Below are 16,055 nucleotides of genomic sequence, written 5' to 3'. Positions count from 1 at the left end.
GTACCAGACTATCCTGGAAGATGGAGAAAAGATGGTCAATCCTACCACAAAGCTGACCATCATTGAAGACAAAGTCTACCGAGTTGTACAACTACCTCACAGAACACTCCACCAAATGTACATACCTGAAGCTCTACGTCTTCAACTACCTTCAACATTTCCATGAAGACCCATTAGCTGGTCATTTGGGCAGGTTCAAAACCTAGAAGCGGTTGCAAGCGTTACTGTTACTGGCCACATCCTGAGCATGAAGTCACACATCTGAAACTGTCAGGTTTGTCAAAGGTACAAACCAGAAGGTAGAACGCTGCTTGCTATGACCAGGTAGTCCATCTCCATGACTTGAGAGCTCTTGTCTCAAAGAACATGATCCAGGCTCGACTCAAGCAGAAGAGAAATTATGATAAGAACAGAAGAGACATGCAGTTCCAGCTTCGTGATCGGGTGTGGCTTCGCTCTCCTCCTTACTCGAAAGCTGAACAATTCTTCTCGGCTCCTAAATGGACCATATAGGAGAGAGACGCAGGACCTGGTAAGTTAGTGATTGTGGAGCAGATGGGCCCTTTGAACTACAGAGTGGTGAAAGAGGACATAGGTGATGATATGTGCGTTGTCCATGTCTCACGCCTTAAGGCCTGTTACCCCTCGGCTGAGGAATTGGAGGCGATTGAGCGCCGCAAGGTCCTGGATATCTTTGAAGAGGAAAGTGAGAAGACTTTTCTCGGATTCCCAGACCCAGAAGTCTCACACCTTAAGACCTGTACAGAGTCAATGTGGAGGCTATATACAGGGGGTACCAGTACAGAGTCAATGTGGAGGCTATATACAGGGGGTACCAGTACAGAGTCAATGTGGAGACAGGAGACCAGTACCCCCTGTATATAGCCTCCATATTGACTCTACCGGTACCTCCTGTATATAGCCTCCACATTGACTCTGTACTGGTACCCCCTGTATATAGCCTCCACATTGACTCTGTACTGGTACCCCCTGTATATAGCCTCCACATTGACTCTGTACTGGTACCCCCTGTATATAGCCTCCACATTGACTCTGTACTGGTACCTCCTGTATATGTGGCCTCCACATTGACTCTGTACTGGTACCTCCTGTATATAGCCTCCACATTGACTCTGTACTGGTACCCCCTGTATATAGCCTCCACATTGACTCTGTACTGGTACCCCCTGTATATAGCCTCCACATTGACTCTGTACTGGTACCTCCTGTATATAGCCTCCACATTGACTCTGTACTGGTACCTCCTGTATATAGCCTCCACATTGACTCTGTACTGGTACCCCCTGTATATAGCCTCCACATTGACTCTGTACTGGTACCCCTGTATATAGCCTCCACATTGACTCTGTACTGGTACCCCCTGTATACAGCCTCCACATTGACTCTGTACTGGTACCCCCTGTATACAGCCTCCACATTGACTCTGTACTGGTACCCCCTGTATATAACCTCCACATTGACTCTGTAGCCACGGTATATTTTTTTATTGTGTAACTTTTTTTCTTACCTCTTATTTTTCTTAACTACATTGTTGGTTAAGGGCTTGTCAGTAAGAATTTCATGGTCATGTCTACACCTGTTGTAGCTTTGTATTGTAGCTTTAAGGGAATAGTATGGTCACATCTAGAGAAAAAATTAACAGAGTAAATGTGTATAAACACACTTCCTATTCATGGAAGTATTTATTCATCATCTACATATTCATATTACGCTTCTACGTCTGTGTACAGGAAAGTATTAGTTGTAAGACGTAAGAGAAACTATATCAGCTTATTGTTAAATAATTATGACGTTCTTTCCAATACAGAAAGTGTTGTAACTACTGTTTCCAAACTGCGTTACCCACTCCAGTCAGCAGATGGCGACGAGCCTCTTTCAGGTGATGCTTCTTGCGTGACGTATAATGGACTGGACGGGACGCTTCTTCAGGAACAACAACACGGATACTATTTCAACCACGTCGGTAGCTTGCTAGCCAACATAAAACTGAAATATTGACGTTTTAGGCCATGTTAATGTACATTAGCTAATCGCAGTGTATAAAACACATTTCAGTTGACGTTAACTTTAACCTAATTTGCTTGTTCGAGTTGCAAATGTGTTAAAGATTGATACTGAGCCTAGCACTAGGCTATTCGCTAATGCTAACTAGCTAGCTAACATCCCTGACCATGAGCTCATTAAACTACTCATCCCCTGCTAAAGAAGTGGATGTCTGCTGTCCGGAGAAAGAAGCTCTGGCGCTGAATATAGTCGTGAAAGATGAAGAGGAGGATATTACAGTGAAAGGAGAGAAAGAACCTTTCAGAATGGAAGAGGAGGCTGTTATAGGGAAAGAAGAGAAAGCATCCTCTTCCTCTCTAAAATGTTCTATCTCAGTAAAGGTGAAGGAGGAAGACGTTTTGGGAGTGAAAGAGGAGGAGACAGAATATCAGATTAACACCAGTGAGTACTGTCTTAAAAACAGGGGCACAAACTATGCAGTTGTTGAACTAATGTGTGGTTTTTAAGGGGCATTCTACTGAAGTTCTTCACTTCAATATGATGTTCAGTACTATATAAATTGTTAAAGGGTCAATCTGCCATTGCTACATATATTTTTGGGACTGTTAAATGAGATTTAATTATATATAACAGGCTTTCAAAATGTAATAATGGAGCATAATTTATACTTAAAATATCAAAGGGACACAAAAGGCACCCAATTAATTTAGAGATATTAATGCCTCTGATAAGACCCTATGACTGTAATAGACAGTAATAATTGATGATGGTAATAAGTTCACCATCTGTTTGATGTTCTCGTTCAAACAGGAGAGAGACATGACTATCGTGGATCCTCTGGGGAGCCTCAACAACATCCTGATGCTGACGAGACAGAGAAGAGTCTCTCCAGATCAGAACACCAGATGGTACAGCTTGGTCTGGTCTAGCATACAGCTTTCTCTATCGGGGGCTGGGTTTCTGTAAGGCACTTTATGACAACAGTGACATCAGCATCCATAATGATATATGTCTGTGTCCCCTCTTTATGGTTACCAGGACAACGCTAGCCCTTCCTCCCTCCCGGAGTCCCCGTGTGGTGCCTCTCCCGGTAGCACCTTACTGCTGGGTATGAAGAGGTTGTCTGTGCTGCTGGTGGACTGCAGGAAAACAATGGGGCTGAGTGGAACTGTGAGAGGAGGAGAAGAGAAGAAAGGATCAGATTTGACTCATCAAAGTAAGTGCTGTAATTTAGTTTGAACAAATTAAATAGATCTGCCCACTGGAATCTGTTACCAGGACAACCAGCAGAGTTCTGTTTGTTGACAGGAAGATAGACTTGTGTCTGTTACCAGGACAACCAGCAGAGCTCTGTTTGTTGACAGGAAGATAGACTGGTATATTTCCACCACAGTAGACAGTTCTGTTAGTTGACATGTAAAACCTTGATGTAAGTTTGTTTTAGAGAGAAACCAATAGACCATATACAACCTTGATGAAAGTTAGCTTTAGAGAGAAACCAATCGACCATATAAAACCTTGATGAAAGTTAGCTTTAGAGAGAAACCAGTAGACCATATAAAACCTTGATGAAAGTTAGCGTTTAGAGAGAAACCAATCGACCATATAAAACCTTGATGAAAGTTAGCTTTAGAGAGAAACCAGTAGACCATATAAAACCTTGATGAAAGTTAGCGTTTAGAGAGACACCAATAGACCATATAAAACCTTGATGAAAGTTAGCTTTAGAGAGAAACCAATCGACCATATAAAACCTTGATGAAAGTTAGCGTTTAGAGAGAAACCAATAGACCATATAAAACCTTGATGAAAGTTAGCTTTAGAGAGAAAGTTTCAAGATGATCTGATGTAAGGTGCATGTTTTACAAAAACCTTTTCCATAAAACATGATGGATGTTACATTGCCTGTCCCAGTCAACCCCCCTATCTTTACTAGACTGTAGAACAGGAACTTGTCGGCCCTGCATTAAGGACCAAATTGTGATAAATAGAAATGTTTACCAGTTCCATTTAAGGACCAAACAACTGACAGCTGTGCCAAATAAATTTCAAAATAGTTGGCAAGAGATTTTCATTGTACTGATTCCATGGCACATGGTTTATGAATTGACACGCAAAATGACGCCGGATTCAAAGCTTCAATTATTATACAAAATTCTTGCAACCAATATAATGTTATATATGGGGATACAATCTTCCCAGCTCTGCAGATTTTGCTGCGAGGAGGCAGTCATTAGATAATTTATTTTGGTACTGTCCATATGTAGCTCGTTGTTGGTCACAGGTCCAGGAATCGCTGAAGAATTGCAACATTTACCTAGAACTAACGCTGCAGATGGCAATACTGATTTGAAAAGTCCTATTCAATCAATCAATAATATTATAATTATTTTAACAAAAATGTTTATCTTTAATTTACAATCTGTAGAAACTATGAGAATCGAAAAGTTTAGTACTTTTGTGAAGCATCACAGCACAGTTAAAATATATATGGCAAATATGAATCCCATATGGATGTTAAGAGACAGATGGGAGGGGTTGAATGGAGCTGAAGGGACTGGATGGTGTTAAGAGACAGATGGGAAGGGTTGAATGGAGCTGAAGGGACTGGATGGTGTTTAGAGACAGATGGGAGGGGTTGAATGGAGCTGAAACACCATCCAGTCCCTTCAGTTCCATTCAACCCCTCCCATCTGTCTCTAAACACCATCCAGTCCCACTGGACTGAGACAGATGGGCGGGGTTGAATGGAGCTGAAGGGACTGGATGGTGTTTAGAGACAGATGGGAGGGGTTGAATGGAGCTGAAGGGACTGGATGGTGTTTAGAGACAGATGGGAGGGGTTGAATGGAGCTGAAGGGACTGGATGGTGTTAACTTGGCTTCTACTGCATTCGCGTAACAGGCAGGCTCCTCGTGGAGTGCAATGAGAGGCAGGTGGTTAGTGCGTTGGACAAGTTAACTGTAAGGTTGCAAGGCAGGATCCCCTGAGCTGACAAGGTGAAAATCTAGCGTTCTGCCCCTGGACAAGGCAGTTAACCCACCGTTCCAAGGCCGTCATTGAAAATAAGAATGCGTTCTTAACTGTCTTGCTGAGTTAAATAAAGATTCAATAAAGGTGTAAAAAAAAAAATCTGCAAAATCGCCGCCCAAAAATACCAAACCTGAGATCGGCCCTAATTAATCGGCCATTCAGATGAATCGGACTACATCTAATATGGAGTATGTCAGTTTCAAAGTTACGGTCTTTGATTCAATTATATTTTTCAAACTCAGGCTGTGTGTGTTTATCTGCGTCATTCCTTGATCATTCCTTGTGGTCCTGTAGCTCAGTTGGTGGAGTATAGTGCTTGTTAAACCAGGGTAGTGGGTTTGATTCCTGGGACCATCCAAATGTTAAGTGTTTGCAAACATGACTGAAAATCCCTTTGGATAAAAGTGTCTGCTAAATGGCAGATGTATCCACTGATTATACCAAACATTTTGAACACCTTCCTAATATGGAGTTGGACCCTCCCCTTTTCCCCTCAGAACAGCCTCAATTCGTCGGGGCATGGACTCCACAAGGTGTCGAAAGCATTCCACAGGGATGCTGGCCCATGTTGACTCCAATGCTTCCCACAATTGTCAAGTTGGCTGGGTGTCCTTTGGGTGCAGTGGAGGCTCCTCAGAGGAGGAAGGGGAGGCTCCTCAGAGGAGGAAGGGGAGGCTCCTCAGAGGAGGAAGGGGAGGCTCCTCAGAGGAGGAAGGCGACTAAATATAATCACGTCACCAAATAATTGATGAAAACATGATGGTCTATTCTGTAGGGTAGCACCATGGTGTAGCCTGGAGAACAGCGAGTTTCCATTTCTCCTCTGAGTATTTTGACTTCAATACAAACCTACGAGGTTTTGGAAAAGTTTATTTTCACCTGGTCACATCAGCTGATGTGTTGTGCATTGAAGTCCAGGAGCGAAGGGAATAGGTGAGAGGAGGAGAGAAGGACTACAACGTGGCTGTAATGAAAGTGAACTGTGTTTACACATGATCAGGGGTGTATTCATTCCGAAGATTCTGTTGAAAAACATTTCTTAAACGGAACAAAACAGCGATTTACACTGATGTCAAGTGGCTGCAAATACTTTGGGCCATCTGCTTTTCTTCCCTCTGAAAGCCTTTGTTGTCTTTTTGCACTGAGTCAGTTCCTCACGCTGCTGTTTCCAACGTCTTATCATCGACTCATTAAGGCCAAGCTCCCATGCAGCAGCTCTCTTTCCTTTTCCAACAGCCAGATCGATCGCCTTCAACTTGAAAGCTGCATCATATGCATTACTCGGTGTCTTTGCCATGATGAGGGTGACAAAATTACTACCGTAATCAGAATGATGGGAAGTTTGAGCGCACTCGATTTACGTCACATTATGTGACGGTGCTCAGTTTTTTGGCGGCATGAATCTTGTGAAAGCGGGAAATATCCATAAATTAGCCGCGTCATTGTATAAACCACGAGGTTCAAAGCGTGGGAATAAAGTAGCGGCTTATAGTCCAGAAATTACGGTACGTTCTTTCCAATACAAAAGTGTAGTGTATTGTTTCCAAACTGCGTTACCCACTCCAGACAACAGATGGCGATGAGCGTCTTTCAGGTGATGCTTCTTCCGTGACGTACCATGGACTGGACGGACGCTTCTTCAGGAACAACAAGGCACCAACTCTTTCAACCACCTCTGTAGCTTGCTAGCCAACAGGAAAGTGAAAGATTGACGCTTTAGACCATCTTAATGTACATGATCTAATCTCAGTGTTTAAAACACAGTTCTGTTGACATATTAACTGGTTAACTGTAACCGAATTTGAAAACTTGTTAAAGATTGATGCTGAGCCTAGCACTAGGCTAGTCGCTAATGCTAACTAGCTAGCTAACATCCCTGACCATGAGTTCATTAAAGTACTCATCCCCTGCTATAGAAGAGGAGGTCTGCTGTTTGGAGAAAGAAGCTCTGGCACTGAACATTGAAGAAGAGGAGGATGTTACAGTGAAAGAGAAATAACCTTTTAGAATGAAAAAGGAGGAAGAGGAGGCTGTTATAGTGAAAGAAAAGAATTAACCTTTTATAGAGGAAGAGGATGCTATCTCAATAAAGGTGAAGAAGGAAGACGTTTTGGGAGTGAAAGAGGAGGAGACAGAATATCCGATTACCATCAGTGAGTGCTGTCTTAAAAACAGGGGCACAAACCATGCAGTTGTTGAATGAATGTGTTTTTTTTTAAGGGGCATTCTACTGAAGTTCTACACTTGAATATGTTGTTCAGTTCTATATAAATTGTTAAAGGGTCGATCTGCAATTGGTTCATATATTTGAGGGACTTTTCAATTAGATGTATTGAATTCTCCATGTGGTCTATATTAAAGTTCCCCTCATCTAATATAACAGGCTTTTAAAATTCAATATTGAAGCATAATCTCTACTTAAAATATCAAAGGGACATATTCATGCCTCTTGTAAGACCCTATGATTTTATTGGACGGTTATAAGTTTACGACTCATTTTGATGTTCTCATTAACACAGGAGAGAGACATGACTATGGTGGATCCTCTGGGGAGCTTCAACAACATCCTGATGCTGACGAGGCAGAGAAGAGTCTCTCCAGATCAGAACACCAGATGGTACAGCTTGGTCTGGTCTAGCATACAGCTTGCTCTCTCTGGGTCTGGGCTGGGTTTCTGTAAAGCACTTGATGACAACAGTGACATCAGCATCCATAATGATATGTGTCCCATCTTTATGGTTACCAGGACAACGCTAGCCCTTCCTCCCTCCCGGAGTCCCTGTATCGTGCCTCTCCTGGTAGCACCTTACTGCTGGGTATGAAGAGGTTGTCTGTGCTGCTGGTGGACTGCAGGAAAACAACGGGGCTGAGTGGAACTGTGAGAGGAGGAGAAGAGAAGAAAGGATCAGATTTGACACATCAAAGTAAGTGCTGTAGTTTAGTTGGAACAAATACAATAGATCTGCCCACTGGTATCTGTTACCAGGACAACCAGCAGAGTTCTGTTAGTTGACAGGAAGATAGACTGGTGTATATGGATGTTATGAATATCATAACACTGAAAAAGGATTCTGCCAATGAAAAGAGAGAAACCAATAGACCATATAAAACCTTGATGAAAGTTAGCTTTGGAGAGAAAGTTTCAATGATCCAATGTAAGATGCTTGTTTTACAAAAACTTTTCCTTAAAACATTATGGATGTTACATTGCCTGTCCCAGTAAACGCCCCTATCTTTACAAGACTGTAGAACAGGCAAACTAAACTCAAGACTTTGGTAATTAATTAACTAATACTGGAGGAAAACTGTGATCAGGCTGCCTACTCAATCAAAAGCTTCAAACTGTAACCAGTGCCGGCAACATTGTTCAGGTTATCAATCAACCTACCAGGGTAGTGACAAACAGTAGAGGAATGAAATCATCAACATGGTTTGATCATATCTTTACTAATGCTGCAGAAATGGGTTTTAAAGCAGTATCCAGATCCATCAGATGTAGTGATCACATTATAGTAGCCATGTCTAGGAAAACCACAGTTCCAAAGGCTGGGACTAATATTGTGTATAAGAGGTCATACATTTTTTTGTAGTGATTCCTATGTTATTGATGTAAATAATATTTATTGGTCCATGGTGTGTAATGATGAGCAACCAGAAATTACCCTTGACACATTTGACACTGCTTATCCCAGTTACTAATAAGCATGCACCCATTAAGAAAATGACTGTAAAAACTGTTAAATCCACGTGAATTGATGAGGAATTTAAAAAATGGTATGATGAAGAGGGAGGCAAAAGAGATGGCATATAGGTCTGGCTGTATAACTGATTGGCAAACCTATTTCAAATTGAGAAATCATGTGACTAAACTGAATAAAAAGAATAAAGTACACATTGAAACAAAGATAAATGACATGAAGAATGATTGTAAAAAGCTGTGGAGCATCTTCAATGAAATTTTGCGCAAATAAAAGTCACTGGTGTCTGACAACGTGGATGGAAAATTGAGGATAATAGCGGCCGATATTGCCATTCCTATTTTCCTTGTCTTTAATTTAAGCCTACTAGAAAGTGTGTGCCCTGTGGAGCTAATTTGGAATATTTTTCGGATATTTTTTGAGTTAGTGTTGCAGGAAGCAAATTTCTGCTTGAAAAAGCTAACCTCGGCTTTTCTAACTGCCTGTGTATAATGGTTTCTAGCTTCCCTGAACAGCTGCATATCACGGGGGCTGTTCGATGCTAATGCAGAACTCCATAGGATGTTTTTGTGTTGGTTAAGGGCAGTCAGGTCTGGGGAGAACCAAGGGCTATGTCTGTTCCTGGTTCTAAATTTCTTGAATGGGGCATGCTTATTTAAGATGGTTAGGAAGGCATTTAAAAAAAATACCCAGGCATCCTCTACTGACGGGATGAGATCAATATCCTTCCAGGATACCCCGGCCAGGTCGATAAGAAAGGCCTACTCGCTGAAGTGTCAGGGAGCGTTTGACAGTGATGAGTGGAGGTCGTTTGACCGCTGACCCATTACGGATGCAGGCAATGAGGCAGTGATCGCTGAGATCTTGGTTGATAACAGCAGAGGTGTATTAACCTCTTGCTCCTACTGAGACGCTTGCGTCCCATTTAGAGCTCTGGAAATGCAAATGCGCTACGCTAAATGCTAATAGTATTAGTTAAAACTCAAACGTTCATTAAAATACACATGCAGGGTATTGAATTATAGCTACACTCGTTGTGAATCCAGGCAACAAGTCAGATTTTTAAAATGCTTTTCGGCAAAAGCATGAGAAGCTATTATCTGATAGCATGTAACACCACAAAAGACCCGCAGGGGACGTAAACAAACCGCACAATAAAATAGAAAACATTCATTACCTTTGACCATCTTCTTTGTTGGCACTCCTAGATGTCCCATAATCACTATTGGGTCTTTTTTTCGATTAAATCGGTCCATATATAGCCTAGATATCGTTCTATGTAGACTGTGTGATAAACGGAAAAAAACAGCGTTTCATAACGTAACGTCATTTTTTAAAATTCAAAAAGTCGACGATAAACTTTCACAAAACACTTCGAAATACTTTTGTAATGCAACTTTAGGTATTAGTAAACATTAATAAGCGATCAAATTAATCACAAGACGAAGTATATTCTACAGCTGTCCGTCTGGAAAAATGTCCGGGTAGAATCTCAACCAAAATATCCGGTCCGAGACCTGAAGAACTGTGCTGCCTTGCATCTGTTTGACCAAGAAACAAAGAGTAGGCAAATGACAAGATTCTAGACACTGTGTGGAAGCTGTAGGTACTGCAACCTCAGCCCCATTAAATGTGGTTCACCTTTATCAATGGGTTGCAGGGATATATTTTTCCATTTTCAGTGATCAGGTTTTCCTGCGCTTTTCGATGAAACTCCCGTTCTGGTAAAGCCACATCCGTGATTTAACCAGTTTTATAAACGTCTGAGTGTTTTCTATCCACACATACTAATCATATGCATATACTATATTCCTGGCATGAGTAGCAGGGCGCTGAAATGTTGCGCGATTTTTAACAGAATGTTCGAAAAAGTAGAGGGTAGGAGGAAGAGGTTTTAAGAGGGCAAGTTGGTTAGGATGATATCTATGAGGGTGCCCGTGTTTAAGGCTTTGGGGAGGTTCATTGATAATTTGTGTGAGATTGAGGGCATCACGTTTAGATTGTAGGATGGCTGGGGTGTTAAGCATGTTCCAGTTTAGGTCGCCTAGCAGCACGAGCTCGAAGATAGATGGGGGGCAATCAGTTCACATATGGTGTCCAGAGCACAGCTGGGGGCAGAGGGTGGTTTATAGCAGGCTTCAACCATGAGAGACGGGATCTAAAACAAAAATCCAGAAAATCACATTGAATGATTTTTAAGTAATTAATTTGCATTTTATTGAGACCCAGAGTTACTTCTGCTGCAGAGAATAAGTTCATTAGAGTTACCAGCCTCAGAAATTGCTGCCCAAATAAATGCTTCACAGAGTTGAATGAACAGACACATCTCAATATCAACTGTTCAGAGGAGACTGTGTGAATCAGGCCTTCATGGTCGAATTGCTGCAAAGAAACCACTACTCAAGCACACCAATAAGAAGAAGAGACTTGCTTGGGCCAAGAAAAACGAGCAATGGACATTAGACCGGTGGATATCTGTCCTTGGGTCTGATGAGTCCAAATTTGAGATTTTTGGATCCGAGCGTCATGTCTTTGTGAGACGAGGAGTAGATGAACAGATTATCTCCGCATGTGTGGTTCCCACCGTGAAGCATGGAGGAGGAGATGTGATGGTGTGCGGGTGCTTTGCTGTTGACAATGTCATGAATAAATAAATCAAAGTCACACTTAACCAGCATGGTTTCCACAGCATTCTGCAGCGATATGCCATCCCATCTGGGTTGGGCTTAGTCCCACTGTCATTTGATTTTCAACAGGACAATGACCCAACACACCACCAGGCTGTGTAAGAGCTATTTTACCAAGAAGGAGAGTGATGGAGTGCTGCATCAGATGACCTGGCCTACACAATCCCCCGACCTCAACCAAATCAAGATGGTTTGGGATGAGTTGGATCGCAGAGGTGAAGGGAAAGCGGCCTACAAGTTCTCAGCATATGTGGGAACGCCTACAAGACTGTTGGAAAATGATTCCAGGTGAAGCTGTTTGAGAGAAAGCAAGGGTGGCAACTTTTGAAGAATAAAATATATATTTTGATTTGACACTTGTGGTTACTACATGATTCCATGTGTGTTTTAATAATTTTGATGTCTTTATTATTCTACAATGTAGAAAATAGTAAAAACAAAGAAAACCCCTTGAATGAGTAGGTGAGTCCAAACTTTTGACTGGTACTGTACATTAAATTCCGTAACAGCTCCAGTGGACAATCCTGCAGTCAGCATGCCAATTGCCCGCTCCCTCAGAGATCTGTGGCATTGTTGTGTGAACAAACTGCACATTTTCGAGTAGCCTTTTATTATCCCCAGCACAAGGTGCACCTGTGTAATAAGCAAGCTGTTCAATCAGCTTCTTGATATGCCACACCTGTCAGGTGGATGGATTATCTTGGCAAAGAATATGTTGACTAACAGTGATGCTCATGAAACATCCAACATTTTACATGTTGCGTTTATATTTTTGTTTTTTGTTGTTACTATCAGTTTTAGGAACATTTACCCAAAATATGACATCAGCGATAATCAAAATGTGGAAAATCTGTGAATGTCTAAATAAGAAATTGGTCCAATTAAACAGCAATGTGTCGAACCCTTTCAACAACGGGGAGATGTTACTGATGTGCTTTGTATCTGCGACGTAAAAACTAGTTTTGGACTTCCACACAAAATTACTTTAAGGAAGTGTGTAGGTCACATTCTGTATCATACAGCTATGCACGTTATATATTTAGAACCACCTGTTCAATTGGAATCCAGTGACGTCTGTGTCTTCAGTGTCCTAGAACTGTCTAGGTTTTTGTGTTCTGACTTGTAAAACAGGATGAATAAGTAATGTAAACATAGCAGTAATTACCAGGAATCTCTACATTTGTTTTAAAATCACACTAAGATTGTTAAAACTGGCCTCAGGTTATTGAGAGATCTGATTTAGGATTTACCCTCGTAGCAAGGTTTTTTTTATCATCTGCTTTCATTCGGGTCTCTATTTAAAAATAACACTGTCTTTTGCAGGAGAAAGACCAGACTCAGAGGAACCAGAGCCAGGGACGTCCAAACCAGCAAGACGACACCAGTGCTCCCAGTGTGGACAGTGTTTCAACCAGAAAGCACAACTGAAACAACATGAGAGGATACACACAGGGGAGAAGCCTTACCACTGCTTCCAATGTGGAAAGTGTTTCGGCCGTTCGGGGGCGCTGAAACAACATGAGAGTATACACACAGGAAAGAAGCCTTACCACTGCTCCCAATGTGGAAAGTGTTTCGCCCGTTCGGGGGAGCTGAAAGAACACGAGAGAATACACACCGGAGAGAAGCCGTACCACTGCTCCCAATGTGGAAAGTGTTTCACCCGGTCGGGGAAGCTGAAAGAACATGAGAGAATACACACAGGAGAGAAGCCGTACCACTGCTCCCAATGTGGAAAGTGTTTCGCCAGTTCGGGGGAGCTGAAACTACACGAGAGAATACACACAGGAGAGAAGCCTTACCACTGCTCCCAATGTGGAAAGTGTTTTGTCCGTTCCGGGGACCTGAAACAACATGAGAGAAGACACACAGGAGAGAAGCCGTACCACTGCTCCCAATGTGGAAAGTGTTTCGCCCGTTCGGGGGAGCTGAAACTACACGAGAGAATACACACGGGAGAGAAGCCTTACCGCTGCTCCCAGTGTGGAAAGTGTTTCACCCGGTTGGGGAAGCTGAAAGAACATGAGAGAATACACACCGGAGAGAAGCCGTACCACTGCTCCCAATGTGGAAAGTGCTTCACCCGGTCGGGGAAGCTGAAAGAACACGAGAGAATACACACAGGAGAGAAGCCGTACCACTGCTCCCAATGTGGAAAGTGTTTCGCCCGTTCGGGGGAGCTGAAACTACACGATAGAATACACACAGGAAAGAAGCCTTACCACTGCTCCCAATGTGGAAAGTGTTTCGTCCGTTCAGGGGACCTGAAACAACATGAGAAAATACACACAGGAGAGAAGCCTTACCACTGCTCCCAATGTGGAAAGTGTTTCAAGCGGTCGGGGGAGCTGAAACAACATGAGAGAATACACACAGGAGAGAAGCCTTACCACTGCTCCCAATGTGGAAAGTGTTTCGTCCGTTCAGGGGACCTGAAACAACATGAGAAAATACACACAGGAGAGAAGCCTTACCACTGCTCCCAATGTGGAAAGTGTTTCAAGCAGTCGGGGGAGCTGAAACAACATGAGAGAATACACACAGGAGAGAAGCCTTACCACTGCTCCCAATGTGGAAAGTGTTTCAACCGGAGAGGAAACTTGAAACAACATGAGAGAATACACACAGGAGAGAAGCCTTACCACTGCTCCCAGTGTGGAAAGTGTTTCAACCATTCGGGGATGCTGAAACAACATGAGAGAATACACACAGGAGAAAATTCTTACCACTGCTCCTAGTGTGGAAAGTCTTTCAACCGGATAGGAAACCTGAAACAACATGAGAGAATACACACAGGAGAGAACTCTTACCACTCCTCCCAGGGTGCAAAGCTTTTGCCCATTTAGGAAGCCTGAAAGAACACATTAGACTGCACACAGAGGAGAAGGAGAAAAGAAGAAAAGCTCAGACTGTGACTCATAACAGTCATTTAAACGTCATTAGAGAATGCACACAGGACAGAGAAATTACTTCTCTTAGCGTGTATATTTATATACATCACATTGACTTAAAATTCATCAGAGAACATACACAGTGCTCCCGTTGTCTTATATTGTTGACTGACAATGTGTTTACCTGTCTTTACCATATGTAATTAAATGGTACAGGGTATACTCAAACATATATTTGTTTGTTTTTATTAGAAAACATGAATTGAATATGGAGTCTGTCATTTTGAATATAAAGAAGATCAGGTTCCTTCTTTTAAACTGTCCTTTTTTAAACTCTTTGTGTGTGTTTATCTGGGTGTGTCATTCCTCCAGCACTACAGATAATCAAGTGATATTTGGATGTGATGCATTAGTTCCATTGTTGACATTTGCATTGTAGCCCACTGATGATTTAATGAAATGAAAATGTTCAGACTCTGTAATGGAAAATGTTAATTGTTTGTGTGTCCACATAACTGAGTATGTGACTAACCTTGTGAAACTGTCCTATTATAAGCTCCTGTTCTTGGGAGTATCATCCTGTGTTGCAAACCAATTTGCACCTGTGTCCTTGTATGAATAAAGTCCCGCCCAGGAACAGGAAACTATAAAGATATTTGCTAATCACTCAATGCTTCAGGAATTCAGACTGTCTACACTGCGCTGTGTAACTCTGTTATTCTCTCTGAGCTCAGAAATAAAGAATCTTGGTTTGACTTGGACTCCAGCAGATCCTTATTTTATAATATCCACCACAACTCTCCCAAGGATTGCTGTTTATCATTGTCTCAAAGAAGAGTTCCTCGTTCCACTTTCCTGGGGGAATTTACAAGCCTCCCACTGATTGAATAAACATTGTTTCCACAGGTAACATTTTGTATTTCACCCAACTTGCAACCTAAATCCAATGACTGGTAACATTTTTTGTTTCACCCAACTTGCAACCTAAATCCAATGACTGGTAACATTTTGTGTTTCACCCAACTTGCAACCTAAATCCAATGACTGGTAACATTTTGTGTTTCACCCAACTTGCAACCTAAATCCAATGACAGGTCACATTTTGTGTTGATTTCGTGTTGAATTCACTTTAGTTGAGGACTCAAAGAAATGTAAATAGAAACTAGATGTTGAACTGACGTCTGTGCCCAGTGGGCTGGTTTGAATAAGCAGCAGGTGTTGGATCGATATCCACCTTAGTAGCTAAGTTTCCATGTAATTTGAGACAGATTTTCATGTGAATATTCAAAAATCTGCATAAAACAATATATACATTTTCCCACCAGAAATGTTTCTGACATACATTATACATATTAAAGGCATATATACATACCTGTATAGACATACATATTGCTGTTAACATTACATATGGTTTCCATACCTGTATAGACTCTACTGATGGTTTAACAAAACTGTTGCATTAATATAGCAAACACATTCCTGTATTTTTGTCCCGTGCACTTACACCAGCAGCTTTGTGGTGTATACAGTGTTGGTAGGCTACCTACATGATAAGATTATTATGGATTATGATGAAATTGATATTATTTTATTTGTCAAATGGCAGCCAAGCATCAATCATCATGTCACCAGAATAAGACCCTCAAAATGTATTGGAAAGGAGCATCAAGCTCATCACGTGCACTTTCACCACCCTGTGAAGTTCATAACTTATTTCATCT

The 16,055-nt window shown here is 41.8% G+C and overlaps 1 protein-coding gene across 1 annotated transcript; it reads left to right on the top strand.

Moving 5' to 3' along the window:
• The first annotated feature begins 1,896 nt into the window (after positions 1-1,896).
• LOC115125376 (zinc finger protein ZFP2-like) lies at positions 1,897-15,089 on the top strand. Its single transcript, XM_065014656.1, has 6 exons — positions 1,897-2,466; positions 2,836-2,933; positions 3,064-3,241; positions 7,578-7,675; positions 7,805-7,982; positions 12,767-15,089. The coding sequence occupies exons 1-6, from the start codon at positions 2,193-2,195 to the stop codon at positions 14,179-14,181; spliced, it is 2,241 nt and encodes a 746-aa protein (XP_064870728.1). The 5' UTR covers positions 1,897-2,192; the 3' UTR covers positions 14,182-15,089.
• Positions 15,090-16,055: the final 966 nt, after the last annotated feature.

The sequence above is a fragment of the Oncorhynchus nerka genome, unplaced genomic scaffold (assembly GCF_034236695.1).
Source record: "Oncorhynchus nerka isolate Pitt River unplaced genomic scaffold, Oner_Uvic_2.0 unplaced_scaffold_2329, whole genome shotgun sequence".
Lineage (NCBI taxonomy): Eukaryota > Metazoa > Chordata > Actinopteri > Salmoniformes > Salmonidae > Oncorhynchus > Oncorhynchus nerka.
This window is presented reverse-complemented; position numbering and strand designations above follow the sequence as displayed.

Coding starts and splice junctions, on each gene's coding strand:
- LOC115125376 (XM_065014656.1), top strand. CDS start 2,193: ATGAGCTCATTAAACTACTCATCCCCTGCTAAAGAAGTGGATGTCTGC. Junction 2,934..3,063: donor CCAGATCAGAACACCAGATG/GTACAGCTTGGT, acceptor TATGGTTACCAG/GACAACGCTAGCCCTTCCTC. Junction 7,676..7,804: donor CCAGATCAGAACACCAGATG/GTACAGCTTGGT, acceptor TATGGTTACCAG/GACAACGCTAGCCCTTCCTC.